At 40.1% G+C, this 16,938-nt stretch overlaps 3 protein-coding genes across 3 annotated transcripts; all 3 read right to left on the bottom strand.

Annotated features, from left to right (window-relative positions):
- Nucleotides 1-1,682: 1,682 nt before the first annotated feature.
- LOC114443045 (elongation factor 1-gamma-like) lies at nucleotides 1,683-7,274 on the bottom strand. The gene is made up of 10 exons (XM_028416952.1): nucleotides 6,909-7,274; nucleotides 6,053-6,211; nucleotides 5,741-5,804; nucleotides 5,376-5,518; nucleotides 5,130-5,273; nucleotides 4,897-5,026; nucleotides 4,365-4,569; nucleotides 3,536-3,708; nucleotides 2,620-2,744; nucleotides 1,683-1,883 (listed from the first exon to the last, which is right to left on the bottom strand). The coding sequence occupies exons 1-10, from the start codon at nucleotides 7,272-7,274 to the stop codon at nucleotides 1,725-1,727; spliced, it is 1,668 nt and encodes a 555-aa protein (XP_028272753.1). The 3' UTR covers nucleotides 1,683-1,724.
- A 770-nt stretch (nucleotides 7,275-8,044) lies between these two features.
- eef1g (eukaryotic translation elongation factor 1 gamma) lies at nucleotides 8,045-13,593 on the bottom strand. Its single transcript, XM_028416507.1, has 10 exons — nucleotides 13,516-13,593; nucleotides 12,570-12,728; nucleotides 12,279-12,342; nucleotides 11,927-12,069; nucleotides 11,681-11,824; nucleotides 11,449-11,578; nucleotides 10,931-11,135; nucleotides 9,867-10,039; nucleotides 8,913-9,037; nucleotides 8,045-8,394 (listed from the first exon to the last, which is right to left on the bottom strand). The coding sequence occupies exons 1-10, from the start codon at nucleotides 13,525-13,527 to the stop codon at nucleotides 8,236-8,238; spliced, it is 1,314 nt and encodes a 437-aa protein (XP_028272308.1). The 5' UTR covers nucleotides 13,528-13,593; the 3' UTR covers nucleotides 8,045-8,235.
- Nucleotides 13,594-13,762: 169 nt separating this feature from the next.
- polr2g (RNA polymerase II subunit G) lies at nucleotides 13,763-16,756 on the bottom strand. Its single transcript, XM_028416033.1, has 8 exons — nucleotides 16,598-16,756; nucleotides 16,241-16,350; nucleotides 15,848-16,007; nucleotides 15,036-15,086; nucleotides 14,889-14,954; nucleotides 14,388-14,459; nucleotides 14,198-14,231; nucleotides 13,763-14,042 (listed from the first exon to the last, which is right to left on the bottom strand). Exons 1-8 carry the CDS (start codon nucleotides 16,607-16,609, stop codon nucleotides 14,029-14,031), a joined length of 519 nt encoding a protein of 172 aa, XP_028271834.1. The 5' UTR covers nucleotides 16,610-16,756; the 3' UTR covers nucleotides 13,763-14,028.
- Between the last annotated feature and the right edge of the window lie 182 nt (nucleotides 16,757-16,938).

Here is a 16,938-nt window from a genome sequence, read left to right as displayed (position 1 = left end):
CCTTCAGCAGTCAAAGGGTTAGCTATCAGCGGTGTTGCTGCAAGGCTGTGGGTGAAGTTATTTGCTCAAGTTTCAGCTCTCTCTTCCACCATGATCCACAGGATGGGTGAGTCATGTGTTCAAGGACTTGGGCGCTTCACTGTTGTGGGAACATTTCCATTTTCTGATTTCCATGAGACCACAGAACAAACTAAAATGGCCTCCCTGATTCAACACTATGGTGGAAGATGGTTGCGCCAAAAATGATGTTGAATCATGCTTACCAAGTCGGAAAAAATGACACTCCTGACTCATTCAAAGAAGAGAGTCCTCTCTTGTGTGTGTGCATCTCTCACGTGTGTGTGGATTTATCATGCAGAAAGCTCCCAAGACCCACCCAAGCATTTCAGAATTTAACACATTTACAGTTAAAACTACACTCAGGTCTCTTTTAAAGATGCAGTGGAATGAATATACACAAATTCATTATATGGGCTGGACCAGGTGTCTTATTTTACCTGCACCCAATGTGCAACAATGAAGAACAAAGACGTGAAGGATAAGCCAGCCCGCAGGTGTGGGAACAGTCAACAACAGCCATCAAAAGTGTTGTACAAACTTTCGTATGTTTGGGTGTGTCCAATAAAACCAAGCCCTTTCAGCCCAACATTAACAGACAAAAATCATGTACAGGACCAGTCATTACGAAACAAAGGTTTAAGCCTTTATTTCAACATTCAGTCTGTCCTAAAGAACATGTTGACAATGTCAGTTCCTCTTAAATAATTTATTTTATTCTATATTTGATACTAACTTGCAGAAGTAAGCTCTGAAAGTTGGCATTTCTGCATTTGAGCAGGGTGTGGTCAAAGCACTCCTTTTTATATTGTTCTTTGTAATAACCATATAATTCTCAAATAATCTGATGTCGTTATCAAGTGTCATTATGCCATTTTCTACAAAGGTGTGAGTTAAGTTCACTTAAGGTTTGTAGTAACATATATGACCAGGTTTAAGGTTCTGTCTTAGCAGGGGGAAAGTTTGCAATACATAAAAGTTTTATGGTAATGACTCTTGCTCTGGGGCAACTAAGATTCACTCCAGACTTCTTCTCCTTGGGGAAGTCCAGACATCAAAACAGGAACCTATAGTTTAAAGCACTCTCATCTCCCTAAACCACGAGAACAGCCCAGTCATTTTCTCTGCTGGGTGCGTTCCATTCAACATATTCTAAAATTAAGTGTTTGCCTGCCCCCTGCAGGCGCCAAAGAACAGTGCAATAAATTTGTGGATCATATGCATTCTTCAGTTCACAAGACAGACATTTAAAAATATGAACCACAAGGGCTCAAATTACTATCAATAAATGTAGCCGATGACTGTGGCCCAAACACAGAATCAATACAACAATGAGGATTGTTTGGATTGTTGGTTATTTGTTGCATTTTTTAAATTAACTTTCATTGTATGCGTGGCACTGCCTTGTTTCATCTGGACTAGTTACAGCTATCTACACTACACATGGTGTATTTACACACAAAAAATACCTTTTTACAATAAGAGTTGGTATGACATTCTTGAATGCCCCAAGAAACGTGGCTCCCAGACCTTGTGTTGCTTTAATGCTTTATTTCGCAGGTCTTCAAACACTGTCATTCCAAGTCATTGCAGTTAAGTAAGCACATGTAGCTGAATGTTCATAGGTTTAATTGTTGGACAGCAGAAGTGACCGCCTCAGTGTCCTCTCACTTGAAGACCTTGCCCTGGTTGAAGGCTTTACCCACGTGCTTGAAGTCTCCCTCCCAGGCAAAGTACTCCTTTACCATGGTCTTGCACTCCTCACTGTCTGAATCCAGCTTGCGCCAGTCGTATGATTCGTAGTCGATCTGCCAGTCTTCACTCAGCTGGCAAGAGAAAGAAAAGAAATGTATTCAGTGAGTCAACTGGAGGGGCAACAGTGGCGCAGTGGGATAGCAGGGTTGTCCAATAACCAGAAGGTTGGTGGTTCGATCCCAACTCAACTCCTCCCTAGTCACTGTTGTGTGGTTCTTGGGCAAGAACCACACTAGCCTGTGGCGCGCCTTGCTAGTCATTGTATGACACTGCTTGTGCAGCAGCCGTAACGAATTTCCCTCTGGGATTAATACAGTATCTAAAATAAAAAAAAAAAAAAAAAAGTTGTGGAGTTGGATTAAACATTCCAACAAATGAAGCCTGAAAATCACATGATTTGCATTCAAGACAATTTAACAATGCCAAATCTAAGGATTATTATTTGAAGGATGTAAAAGTCTACATAGAGTTTATACATCAGCTTTTGACAGTGATGGCAGGACATGGAAATAAGACACCTTACACCACATTTACTATCAGACTGTTCTTTAATATATTATATATACTATATATAGTATTTGTGACCACAGCATGAACCAGCCTTTTGCTCACTTATCAGAGATGACTGGGATGAATATGGTCAGTAAATTCTCTTCCCCTATCAGATTAAGACTTTGTGCCATTACTGGACACTGCCTTGCCCAATGAGAGGGGACGTCTACATGTATGTCAGTATATCGGTCAAATACTGAAAATGTACCATCTCTACTTAATACATATTTGTGGTCAACCTTTTTAATTACTTACAGTGAAGGCCAGTTCCTGGCCTCTGAAGATCCAGATGCCAGAGATGCTGCTGTCATTGTTTGTGCCAAACAAGATGACACTGGCAAAGGCGTTCTTTCTGAGTTTGTCCAGGCGCTGGAACATACCTGTGAAGAACAGTGCAGGGTTTGAGGCAGTGGGATTTCAGTGGGGAGTGGGGTTTCATTTGTGTCTTTTCTATTGAAAGCAATTAACTTTATACAGCAAGTGATATGAACTACAATGACTTGTTACCTTCCTTCACAGATTACAGCCTAAACTAACGTACCTGTTCAAAATTCCTGTCTCAGAACATCTCATACATTTTATCTAATGTAACCACAGCATGAACCAGCCTTTTGCTCACTGAATGAGGCATGACTGGGATGAATATGGTTTAGTTTCTCTTCCCCTGTCAGATTAAGACTTCGTGCCATGAGTGGACACCGCCTTGCCCAATGACAGGGGAATGCCTTCTTTTACTCAGTGTCTGCCAACTTTGCATTTTCCCCAGTTACATCAGTGATCTTGAAAAAATTTAAAAAAACAAGAAAAATCAACTTGAGAAAGGCTTTTAATACGTTGAACCAGCCCTTATTTACTCATCTGTAGATATTGATCATGTACAAACAATGTTTATTAGCTTTCTTGAAAAGCTTTGTTACTTTGAAATGTTGGCCAAACAGCCTTTACCAGGCCTACAGCTGACAGAGGATCATCATGATCCAACAATTTTCAATTAAACCCATTTCATAAGGAGGTAGACATGTCTAGTATAACTGAACAAGTCTTGCAAACAGCAAGACTGATCCGACAGCTGCAGTGCAAAGACTAAAATCAGATCTTCACTTTCCCTTGCATGTGTGTACCACACCCCCCTTATGTTAAATCAAGGTGTTTGGTAAAGGGCAAATCTTACCTGTGATGAGGTTGCAGCTCTTGAAGGTAAGTGTGAGTTCCTCGGGGTATTTGTACTGACTGTACCAGATGGAGTACCCCTCACGGTCAAAGTGCTCCCAGAAGTGGGGAAGGGCTACTGTCAGGGTGTCCTCATTGGAATACTTTCTCTTAAACTCGTCCATGACAAATGTGCTTGAAAATGAAAATAAATAACAGAATTGAATTGTAATAAAGATCAGTTACAATACATGTTTACATTCTTGACATACAGGGTGGAGGCTGACAGTGTTTTGTATTCACTCTGCATTGTAGATGCTCACTCAATTTCTCTTTCGACATGTTTCTAGGAGTACTGCAGTTTAACTCATACTTTGGCCAGTCACAATAGCCCAAACATGCTAAATAAACATACACCCTATGACAACTCCACTGTTAAGAACACTTCTTTAACATTCCAGGGCAGCTGCAGATGTGGCCACAGCATGAACCAGTCTATTTACTCACTGAATCAGAGATGACTGGGATGAATATGGCCATTAGTTTCTCTTCCCCTGTCAGATTAAGACTTCGTGCCATGACTGGACACTGCCTTGCCCAATGACAGGGGGCAAAGGGGAGGATCACTGGTGCACATGCCTGCTATCATTCAACAGATGGTCTGCACATTGCACAGGCTAAATGTTATTTTACAGATCAGTGATGACCACTAACTTTAAGTAGAGGGCAAGTGCTAAGTGCTCATAGTAGAATCTAAAGGGATTAATTGCGATAGAACTCACAAACTAGTAACTCTCCATCATACATAACTAAGAATACTAGAAGAAAATAAATATAAGACAATGTTCTACCTCTTTGACAGGTGTGCAAAGGGGTCCTTGGTTTTGGGCTCTGCAGCCAAAACAGCATCACAGTCATCCATTTCCTCTTCTGGAGCAGGCTTCTTCTCTTCCTTTTTCTTCTCCTTCTTCTCCTGGGGCTTGGCTGCCTCCTTTCCAGCCTTCTCTTTCTTGGGAGGGGTGTCTTTCTTGGGCTGCATCTCAAAAAATTTCTTGGCTGGAAGAATAATAAACACAACAAAGCACATGTTTTGAGGTAAGTGTTCCACTTACTGAACTTGTTTTTCACTCTTAAACTAGGATTTTGGAGCCAAATTGTGAAATTATATTAAGTACTTTGTTAAATGTATTTATTCTAGCCCTTTAATATTGGTGAACACCAGAAGTGTAGTGTCAAGTACTATATAGTAACAAAATGTAATTCTTTTAGTCCTTATTGAATTCAACAGTGACAAAAGTTTAAAAGTGACAGCATGACATTTAGTATGTGTCCAGTGTTAATTACTCAGTATTCTACAGTGACCTAATCTCATTGATGACTCACCATCAAACTGGGCCATCTTTTCGCACAGCTTGACCTCTCCAAGGACAGCCTTGAACTCAGGCTGGTTGACACAGGTGACAAACCAGCGGGTCACGTTGGGATAAGGCTGACGGAATGCAGGCTCAAGGACCTTTAGCGGAGAAAAGGCACATTACCAACTAAAAATTTCTCAGAAATGAAAGAGTTGCTAAAACAAATGTTATGGCTCTTTGTATAACTTATGCATGTCTCACCTGTTTATAGAGCCACAGCATAGAGCAGGCCACAGAAATGTCAGCAAGGCTGACCCTCTCCCCCACAAGGAAGGTACGGGTGTTCAGATGTTGGTTCAACACTGTAAGGGCCCTCTTCACATCCTCCTTAGCCTGCTCTGTAGCCTGGATGCAGCAACAAAGAAAAATCAATGCATAATCACAACCAAGTTGCTCAAATTCCATGGCAACAATCAAACAATCACCAAAAAACAGCAAGCTCCATACCTGCTTGTTGAACTGCATGATTCCCAGTGTGGGGAAGACCCATACACTGGTTGGAGGGATGATCTCAGAGTCAGCAAAGTTCACCCACTGCAGCACCTGGGCTGCAGCCTGAGGAGTGGCAAAACGCAGGGCATCATTGCTCACTGTAGGCATATGAGAGAAAAATATGTAAACATATTTTCAAAGGTATACATAAACATGCAGGTGATAGAAGTCAATGATGTGCAACTGATACTGGTAACGCATTTAATGTTCCGCCATATCTCTAGTTGACTTTTAAACTTAAAATCCAAAACTTTTGGACAAACACACTAAAATAGCACACAGGCACTAAACATGCACTTATTAGCAAATATGAGACTTACAGTAGTGAGCAATGGCATTACTCTCAAACAGACAGAAGCCGTCATCTCCCTGGTAGGCAGGTACCTATAAACAGACAAAATGAAATACTGTGACACTGATTTGACACATTTGTTTAATTTCTATTCAAACCAGAGGATGAAGAGTGTGTGGAGTCTGTGTAGACCACCTTATCAAACCTGTGAAAGCCCTACTCTTTATTTGACAATTGAGTTCATGAGAGAAAAATCACAGTAATAATCTAACCACATTTATGAGGGGAAAAAAGCATTTGCTGTAGCCGTTTCAACAATTAAACCACAAGTTCAACCTACCTCGCCCAGAGGGAATTTGTTGAGGAAGGCAGGAGTACGGTTGGTCTGCCCGAAGGTGAAGGCAGGGGAGGTGCTGGCGACTTTGAGGTGAGCACCACTGTACTGGGCTGCAATCTGGGCCTTGAAGGTCCGCCAGTTCTCTGGGTACGTGTACAGAGTCTGAAAGAAAGGAAGAAAAAGATGCAAGTTTGATTGCTGCAGCTGAAGCATTGCTTTGAACGCTGATGTGAAGAATTGCTCTAAATTGCTGGAGAATCTGCAATCTGAATTTAATTTGCTGAATTTGAAAAAATCTTAATATTATGAAGATATGAAAAAGAAACAGCTGAAGACAAGAACAGTATGAAGTCACTGACCTTAAAGAATAGTGTGTGAATATACCATATGAAAGGTCTGAGGCTGGAATAATACCTTAAGACTATAAGAAGCTCAGGCTGTGTGATTTGAATGTGGACAAGTAGTATAGAGCTGAAGGATGATCAATATAACATATATATATATATATATATATATATATATATATATATATATATATATATATATATATATATATATATAATGCTTAAAGTGTGATAAAGACTACAAATATGGCTGCTTTGATGACTGACTCCTGTTTACAGCACTTTGGTCAACGAAAGTTGTTTTTATAAATGTGCTTTATAAATAAACTTGACCTTATTTTATCTTATTTACCTTGCTTTTATATTATCTCATGTTAATTATTATACATTTTATGTAGAGCTGCAGTTAGGGGCAGATGATAAACATTCAGGTTGCCATGGATACTGGAATCATGGGCAATCAAATTAGATAAGAAGAAAGAGGGTGAATAACAAGAGTTTGATTCACACTTTACCAATAGAGCCTCTTTTTGCTGCAGAGTTTGTTCAATTTCCAGCTCCTTTTCCTCCAACTGTCCGACCTTGGCCTCGGCCAGTTCGTTGCTCTGATGAAACATCACCTCAATCTTGGAAGAACACTGGTTATGTTCTTCAGCAGGCTTTCTGAGGTTTTTGTTTTCCTCTGTGAGTTCCCATTTTGTCATTAACTCTAGTATCGTTTGCTGGAGAACCGGACACTGATGATAGATGATGTCCGCTGTCTTCTGTGCAAGCTGTTCCTCTAGTTCCTCCCTCTCCTGCGTCAGTCGAGTTTTCTCCTCATACTTCTGTCCTTGCTTTTCGTGCTCTTTCTTCTCTTCTTGTGTTTCTTTCTGAATCATCTTCAGAAAAAAGTCCCAAAAAGTCCTGAACATTGTTGATGATTCCTTGCGTCTCGCTGTGTGTCACTCAAAAGTGCTCTTTGTAACAATAACTAATGTGGAAAAGGTTCTTTTATGTCAGACTGTCACCATGGTAACAACTGCTTTGATGTCTTTATCAAACGTCAATATGCCGTTTTTCTACAAAGGTGTAAATAAGATCAATAACATGAGCCGTTTAGTTTGTTTAATAAAGGAACAAGGTGTAGAGCTGTTCTATAGGAAAGGTCGTCTTAAATGGCTTGTTATGATCTGGTGCTATATAGAAATTAAAAAAAAATGAAATTGACTTGACCCGATATGATGATGGGGAAACACTGAACTGATTCTTGAATATTGTGAATGTTGGATAAATAGGCTATGTATTTTATGCTCATCTGGTATTTCCAGAGTGTTAAAAGTAGAAAAAACCTCAACAATGTGACACGAACCGAACCATGGATTTACTGAACTGTTCCACCCCTAGTAATGACTTTTGCTCTGGGGCAACTAAGATTTACTCCAGACTTTTTCTCCTTGGGGAAGTGCAGCGAGGCTGTCCATATTTTACTGGATGTCAAAACTGATTTTCAACTTATTCTGAAACCATGTAAAATAACCATGGTAAACATTTATCAAGTCTTCGAGGTGGCCGTATTGGCAAAAAATAAATCCATTGATAGTTTACCAACACCAAAAAACATTTAAGACACAACATATGTACAGACAAGTAATTCACCACAGACATCAGCTCCCATAGATGGCATTGAGGGAAATGCTTTATTTTGCAGGCCAAAACAAAAACCAGTTGGGGGGAGGGGGGGGGCAATTCACTCGTCTTCAAACACTGTCATTCCAAGTCATTGCAGTTAAGTAAGCACATGTGGCTGAATGTTCGTAGGTTTAATTGTTGGAGAGCAGAAGCGACAGCCTCAGTGTCCTCTCACTTGAAGACCTTGCCCTGGTTGAAGGCTTTACCCACGTGCTTGAAGTCTCCCTCCCAGGCAAAGTACTCCTTTACCATGGTCTTGCACTCCTCACTGTCTGAATCCAGCTTGCGCCAGTCGTATGATTCGTAGTCGATCTGCCAGTCTTCACTCAGCTGGCAAGAGAAAGAAAAGAAATGTATTCAATATAGTCAACTCTGCTCAGTTGTGGAGTTGGATTAAACATTCCAACAAATGAAGCCTGAAAATCACATGATTTGCATTCAAGACAATTTAACAATGCCAAATCTAGGGATTATTATTCGAAGGATGTAAAAGTCTACATAGTTTATACATCAGCTTTGACAGTGATGGCAGGACATGGAAATAAGACGCCTTACACCACATTTACCATCAGACTGTTCTTTAATACCCAGAGGGCAGCTGTACATCCTGAAAATGTATTTGTGACCACAGCATGAACCAGCCTTTTGCTCACTTATCAGAGATGACTGGGATGAATATGGTCAGTAATTTCTCTTCCCCTATCAGATTAAGACTTTGTGCCATTACTGGACACTGCCTTGCCCAATGAGAGGGGATGTCTACATGTATGTCAGTATATCGGTCAAAAACTGAAAATGTACCATCTCTACTTAATACATATTTGTGGTCAACCTTTTTAATTACTTACAGTGAAGGCCAGTTCCTGGCCTCTGAAGATCCAGATGCCAGAGATGCTGCTGTCATTGTTTGTGCCGAACAAGATGACACTGGCAAAGGCGTTCTTTCTGAGTTTGTCCAGGCGCTGGAACATACCTGTGAAGAACAGTGCAGGGTTTGAGGCAGTGGGATTTCAAAATTGTGTCTTTTCTATTGAAAGCGATTAACTTTATACAGCAAGTAATATGAACTACAATGACTTGTTACCTTCCTTCACAGATTACAGCCTAAACTAACGTACCTGTTCAAAATTCCTGTCTCAGAACATCGCATACTTCTAGATTTTATCTAATGTAACCACAGCATGAACCAGCCTTTTGCTCACTGAATGAGGCATGACTGGGATGAATATGGTTTAGTTTCTCTTCCCCTGTCAGATTAAGACTTCGTGCCATGAGTGGACACCGCCTTGCCCAATGACAGGGGAATGCCTTCTTTTACTCGGTGTCTACCAACTGTCATTTAATTTATAACTTTGCATTTCCCCCCCCCCCCCCCCGTTACATCAGTGATCTTAAAAAAAAAAAAAGAGTCACACTAGTGCAAACATGAACCAGCCCTTATTTCTCATCTGTAGATATGGATCATGTACAAACAATCTTTATCAGCTTACTTGAAAAGCTTTGCTACTTTGAAATGTTGGCCAAACAGCCTTTACCAGGTCTACAGGTGACGGAAGTTCATCATGATCCAACTAGAACATTTGCAGTCCTTCTACACATCTAATTTCTTCTTTTTCAATTAAACCCGTTTCATAAAGAGGTAGACATGTCTAGTATAACTGAACAAGTCTTGCAAACAGCAAAACTGATCCGACAGCTGCAGTGCAAAGACTAAAATCAGATCTTCACTTTCCCTTGCATGTGTGTACCACACCCCCCTTATGTTAAATTAAGGTGTTTGGTAAAGGGTGTGCAAATCTTACCTGTGATGAGATTGCAGCTCTTGAAGGTAAGTGTGAGTTCCTCGGGGTATTTGTACTGACTGTACCAGATGGAGTACCCCTCACGGTCAAAGTGCTCCCAGAAGTGGGGAAGGGCTACTGTCAGGGTGTCCTCATTGGAATACTTTCTCTTAAACTCGTCCATGACAAAAGTGCTTAAAAATGAAAATAAATTAAAGAATTGTAATAAAGATCAGTTTATACAATACATGTTTACATTCTTTACATACAGGGTGGAGGCTGACAGCGTTTTGTATTCACTCAAACTTAGGCCCCGTTCACACTGGAGAAAGTTAATCCAGTTGGAGTAGGATTATATCTGGATAGTCTTTAAGATGGATACTTTCAGACCTATTTTCCAAATCTGGCTATCACACGTGTGTCCGCACTCAATTTGGATTTGCTGTGTTTACACTCCGAAAAAACTATCAGGATACCCATATCCAGATACGGCCCGAATCCCGCTGTAGCCGGATTGATTTCCCCAGTGTGAATGAAATGCATTGTAGATGCTCACTCAATTTCTCTTTCGACATGTTTCTAGGAGTACTGCAGTTTAACTCATACTTTGGCCAGTCACAATAGCCCAAACTAATGCTAAATAAACATACACCCTATGACAACTTCACTGTTAAGAACACTTCTTTAAAATTCCAGGGCAGCTGCAGATGTGGCCACAGCATGAACCAGCCTATTTACTCACTGAATCAGAGATGACTGGGATGAATATGGCCATTAGTTTCTCTTCCCCTGTCAGATTAAGACTTCGTGCCATGACTGGACACTGCCTTGCCCAATGACAGGGGGCAAAGGGGAGGATCACTGGAGCACTGCCTGCTATCATTCAACAGATGGTCTGCACATTGCACAGGCTAAATGTTATTTTACAGATCAGTGATGACCACTAACTTTAAGTAGAGGGCAAGTGCTAAGTGCTCATAGTAGAATCTAAAGGGATTAATTGCGATAGAACTCACAAACTAGTAACTCTCCATCATACATAACTAAGAATACTAGAAGAAAATAAATATAAGACAATGTTCTACCTCTTTGACAGATGTGCAAAGGGGTCCTTGGTTTTGGGCTCTGCAGCCAAAACAGCATCACAGTCATCCATTTCCTCTTCTGGAGCAGGCTTCTTCTCTTCCTTTTTCTTCTCCTTCTTCTCCTGGGGCTTGGCTGCCTCCTTTCCAGCCTTCTCTTTCTTGGGAGGGGTGTCTTTCTTGGGCTGCATCTCAGAAAATTTCTTGGCTGGAAGAATAATAAACACAACAAAGCACATATTTTGAGGTAAGTGTTCCACTTACTGAACTTGTTTTTCACTCTCAAACTAGGATTTTGGAGCCAAATTGTGAAATTATATTAAGTACTTTGTTAAATGTATTTATTCTAGCCTTTGTGAACACCAGAGTTAGTGTCAAGTACTATATAGTAACAAAATGTAATTCTTTTAGTCCTTATTGAATTCAACAGAACAGTTTAAAAGTGACAGCATGACATTTAGTATGTGTCCAGTGTTAATTACTCAGTATTCTACAGTGACCTAATCTCATTGATGACTCACCATCAAACTGGGCCATCTTTTCGCACAGCTTGACCTCTCCAAGGACAGCCTTGAACTCAGGCTGGTTGACACAGGTGACAAACCAGCGGGTCACGTTGGAATAAGGCTGACGGAATGCAGGCTCAAGGACCTTTAGTGGAGAAAAGGCACATTACCAACTAAAAATTTCTCAGAAATGAAAGTTGCTGAAAATAAATGTTATGGCTCTTTGTATAACTTACGCACGTCTCACCTGTTTATAGAGCCACAGCATAGAGCAGGCCACAGAAATGTCAGCAAGGCTGACCCTCTCCCCCACAAGGAAGGTACGGGTGTTCAGATGTTGGTTCAACACTGTAAGGGCCCTCTTCACATCCTCCTTAGCCTGCTCTGTAGCCTGGATGCAGCAACAAAGAAAAATCAATGCATAATCACAACCAAGTTGCTCAAATTCCATGGCAGCAATCAAACAATCACCAAAAAACAGCAAGCTCCATACCTGCTTGTTGAACTGCATGATTCCCAGTGTGGGGAAGACCCATGCGCTGGCTGGAGGGATGATCTCAGAGTCAGCAAAGTTCACCCACTGCAGCACCTGGGCTGCAGCCTGAGGAGTGGCACCACGCAGGGCATCATTGCTCACTGTAGGCATATGAGAGAAAAATATATATATATAAAAATAAACATACAGGTGATAGAAGTCAATGATGTGCAACTGAAACTGGTAACGCATTTAATGTTCCGCCATATCTCTAGTTGACTTTTAAACTTAAAATCCAAAACTTTTGGACAAACGCACTAAAAAAACATTTTGCACTAAACATGCACTTATTAGCAAATATGAGACTTACAGTAGTGAGCAATGGCATTACTCTCAAACAGACAGAAGCCGTCATCTCCCTGGTAGGCAGGTACCTATAAACAGACAAAATGAAATACTGTGACACTGATTTGACACATTTCTTTTCAAACCAGAGGATGAAGTGACTGTGTACACCACCTTATCAAACCTGTGAAGGTCCTACTCTTTATTTGACAATTAAGTTCACAAGAGAAAAATCACAGTGATCTGACCCCATTTATGAGGGGAAATAAGCATTTATTGCAGCCGTTTCAACAATTAAACCACAACTTCAACCTACCTTGCCCAGAGGGAAGTTGTTGAGGAAGGCAGGAGTACGGTTTGTCTGCCCGAAGGTGAAGGCAGGGGAGGTGCTGGCGACTTTGAGGCGAGCACCACTGTACTGGGCTGCAATCTGGGCCTTGAAGGCCCGCCAGTTCTCTGGGTACGTGTACAGAGTCTGAAAGAAAGGAAGAAAGAATATAATGAAAACTCATCCATAGTAATTACAGAAAAAATAATTAGATGATATACTGCATTTACTCAAGTTTTGTAGGCATCAAAACAGCCTAGTGTAGAAGTATGAACCATGGTCTGAAGCAGAATAAAACTGGTACCTCTAAATGTGTTAAGAGGTACAGGAGGACTTTGTGTTGTTAACAGAAATGAATTACATCCAAACTAAGATGCTCGGCCATGCAAAGACTAACTGTGGAATGGTCGAGCCATTCTTAATAAAATACTAGGCCAGAACAACCTGCGTTATACTAAAAAACACCTTCAAGCAGTGGAAGATTTCATTCACGTGGCTATTAGCTTTGTGTTCTCCCCCTATGGTTTCTGGCAATATAACCAGAAACCGAACTTCAATGCAATCAAATAGACAGCAGACCTGGGTCTTAATAAAATAGACTTACTTTCTAGCCTCAGGCGAAAACTCCTAGAAATGTTAAAGTATGTGTCTGTAGTATGAAACAGAAAAGGTAACGTGGCACAGCCCCATGCTAAGAGAGCGGCGTCATTCACTTTCAATGCACCGTCACGATAGCGACAGCTAACCCGAGCTAGAATAGGCACTGAATGAAATTCTTTGTAAATACACCACGAAACAGCCACCAAACACCCAAACAGTGGTGTTGGCGTAAAAAGGTGCTCATTGTGAGCTCAGATGGGATTGATATTTAACGGATTGGGGTACCAAAGTTGAAAAAAAGACCCATGGCTGGCCATCTCTCCATCTTACTCACCCCTGCCGCCATCTTCAGGACGAGAGAAAGAAAGAACGACGGCGCGTAGCTGTGACGTATTTACGGCCACAAAACGTGCGCGCACTTTGAAATCTTCCGCGTTCACATCCCGGTTTACGGCTCCTTCCCAATCTGAAGATGTCCTTACACGTTTAAAAACATCTGATCCGACTTATACAGATGCAATACACACGTCATTCACATGCAGTAGATCAATGCTCGTTGTTCAGACAAGAACGCAAAGATGTAAGAAGCAATAAAATATTTTATTACAGTTCACATACAAAAAAACAAACAAATCAATATGTGGAAATTATTAATTCTACCTTACAGAAACTACATTACTTATGTGGCTAATTTTATTTTCCATAATTTTAGGAAGCATCGTCATATCCTGACTGACTGCAGCTTGGAGGTATGGCCACCTGTCACCAAAACATCAGTGTAGAAAAAAAATATACTTCTCCAGAAGACATAAAATGTCCCCTGTGGAATGTGCTGCTCTGAGGCAAATCAGCTCACAAGTCCTGAAAAAAAAGTTCAACAATCAATCACCAAACAGAAAATTTAACAGTTCAGTAGACAGTACCATAATTAACTACAACATTTTCTTTACTTTATGTATTCTCCCCCTTGTAACTAGCAAATCTACCACCTGCATGTTCAGAGGTCTAATACTCACCCAGATAATCATCCATGAGAGAGCCAATGGCAAACTGAAAAACAAAGAGAACGCTTATTTTTAAACTTACTGTACAGGATTTTGTTTATATATATAATATTTGTGATATGGTAATAAAACATTTGTTGGTATTTTTTGACACTTGCTATCTAGGTCCTTAATATTAAAAAAAAAGATGCAAAATACTTACAATGTCATTCTTGTCCACTCTTGTCCCCACAATCTTCAGTCGGATCTCATCATCTTGCTGGATTACAATGTCCTTTACAGTAAGAAAACATTTAAAAATAAATGACTGAGCACCAATAACATGACTGGAAGTTGTTACAGACAAATCACAGACACTACTTTAACCTACTCCATCCATCCAAACCGTTTTGTCCTGCACTGCAGGGTCACGGGAGGCTGGAGCCTATCCCAGCTAGCTACAGGTGAGAGGCGGGGTACACCCTGGACAGGTCACCAGTCCATCACAGGGCAACATCCACAGACAAACAACCATTCACACTCACACCTACGGGCAATTTTAGAGTGACCAATTGATCTAAAAAGCATGTCTTTAGAATGTGTGAGCAGTACCCAGTGAAAACCCACACAGGCACAAGAACATGCACTTTAACCTACTCACAATGCTAAACTTGTGATTTTTTTTCCAAAGACAACAGAAAAAGGAATAAAACATCAATGGTACCTCATCAACTGTCTTATAACAAGGTGGGTTAGAATTTGGGTCAAACTCCATTTCTGAGGGGATGGACTGCAAAAAAAAAAAAAGTGAATATAAACGTATACAAAATATGCAGTAATTCAGTAATTTAGTGTGCATAGACCAACTCACATGACGAGAGATAAAGCAAGACATTGGACCAATTTCTGTGAACAATCCAACCTGTAGAGGAAATGGAAAAAAAAAATCAGCATAAAAACTCCTACAGTCTTTTTCACCAGTAGTATAGAAATGTAACTAAAATTCAAAGTCACAACTAGAGACCCTTCATGAAAATGTCATCCTTGGTGTAAGAGGTTCAAGATAGTCAAACAATGTAGAACAAGACTGGCAGAGGTAAGAAACAGGAAAAAAAACTATAAGGCTCTGGAAAGAAAACTAGTGATGTGACAAAGGAACAACTGACAAGACACTAGTGAATGACTTAGCCTGGAATTTAGTCCTACACAGAAATGGACTGTGAGGTTGCAGAACAAGAAACATTCCATCTCCAAGCCAGACTTAAGTATACAATTATGTAAGCTTCCTAAAAAAACTAGTATGTTTGGAAATTAAATAATAAGAGTTTTTTGCTCTAATAAGCACAATTTCAGAAACATTTTAAAAAGAATGACATTTACCAGTATATGTTTTGGTATGCTGAGTGACTGTATATTGCTGCTGTAATAGCGAAAGTTCCCAGCTTGGAAATAACAAAGTATTTCTATTCTATTCTATTCTATTTTCTAATAATTTTGTCTCTAACTGTGCTTTAAGAATTGAGTATACATGTGTTTTGGCTATTACAATTAATGGTCAAAATATTGTAATTAGCAGTATATATTCTGAAATAGTTATCAAGCAATGGAGGGCCAAAATGTGTTGCCAACAAGACCACAAAAGGAATTAGTTTGTGCTCATCACATAAAGAGGCTGCACCTCACCTTGTTAACCTGGGTGACCACAGCATCCACCACTTCTCCTTTAAATGGGCGGAACACAATGGCTTTGTACTTGACTGGATAGAGGACAAAACCTCTGCCTGGCTGAATTACACCAGCCCCAATGTTGTCAATTGTGGTGACTGCGATGACAAAACCATACCTAAAAAAACAAACAACAAAAATAAACAAAAAAGTGTACATGTTAAAGCTTTAGCTTAAAATAAAATTAAACATTATACATTTATTATGCGAGTTAATAATATCATGATATCAATTTTTCAACTCATAATTTACGCTTCATTCACGGACCTCCATACAACTTCCGCACCCTTTGACTAAACAAGCTTGAAACAAACACAAGTAGCATGGTGTTATGTACACTGAGTTACTCACTTGCCAGTACATGTACCCTCCACTTCGGTGAAAAGCTTCTGCTTCACGGTGTTGAGAAGGTTAGGACCAAAATATCTGGGATGCAATAAGATTTCATGTTCCAAAGAAATCTGTGAACACAAATGATGCGTCGGTCATATCTGTGGTAATATCTTTTCTGAAGCATTTTGCTGGTTATTATTATCAATATAAAACCACCGCCAGCATCTACAATTCTGCATGAATATGAAGCAATGCTAACCCGTACAATCGGGATAAAGAAAAGTTTTGCAAAGCTATGTTAGCTAGCTAAACGCGGGTAAACAAATCATCCATACGTTCTTATCAGCCGACTCGTAGGGTAATACAAATACTTACATGGTAAAACATTTTCTGACGTATTGTTTGATGCCTTCTGTGTTAATATTCCTGTTTTGATGTATTATCGGATGTGCCTCTCACACATTGAATGAAAACCGTAAACCCCGTAGCTCATTCGCTCAAAACAAAGTCACTTCCGGGTCAAGGTTCGATAAGTACTTTGGGTGCGCTGTGTTTTGTTTTTGCTTGTTTTTTTATACATGCATCATTCTGATATGTAAGCGGTACATCTATTGATTATTGGTAGTTTATGTGATCTCAAACTAAAATGACACATTTGTTGTGCTAAATTGCAGTATTATATACCACAGTAACGCTTGTGTGTCCGCGCACAGCCT

The sequence above is a fragment of the Parambassis ranga genome, chromosome 10, assembly GCF_900634625.1.
Source record: "Parambassis ranga chromosome 10, fParRan2.1, whole genome shotgun sequence".
NCBI lineage: Eukaryota > Metazoa > Chordata > Actinopteri > Ambassidae > Parambassis > Parambassis ranga.
This window is presented reverse-complemented; position numbering and strand designations above follow the sequence as displayed.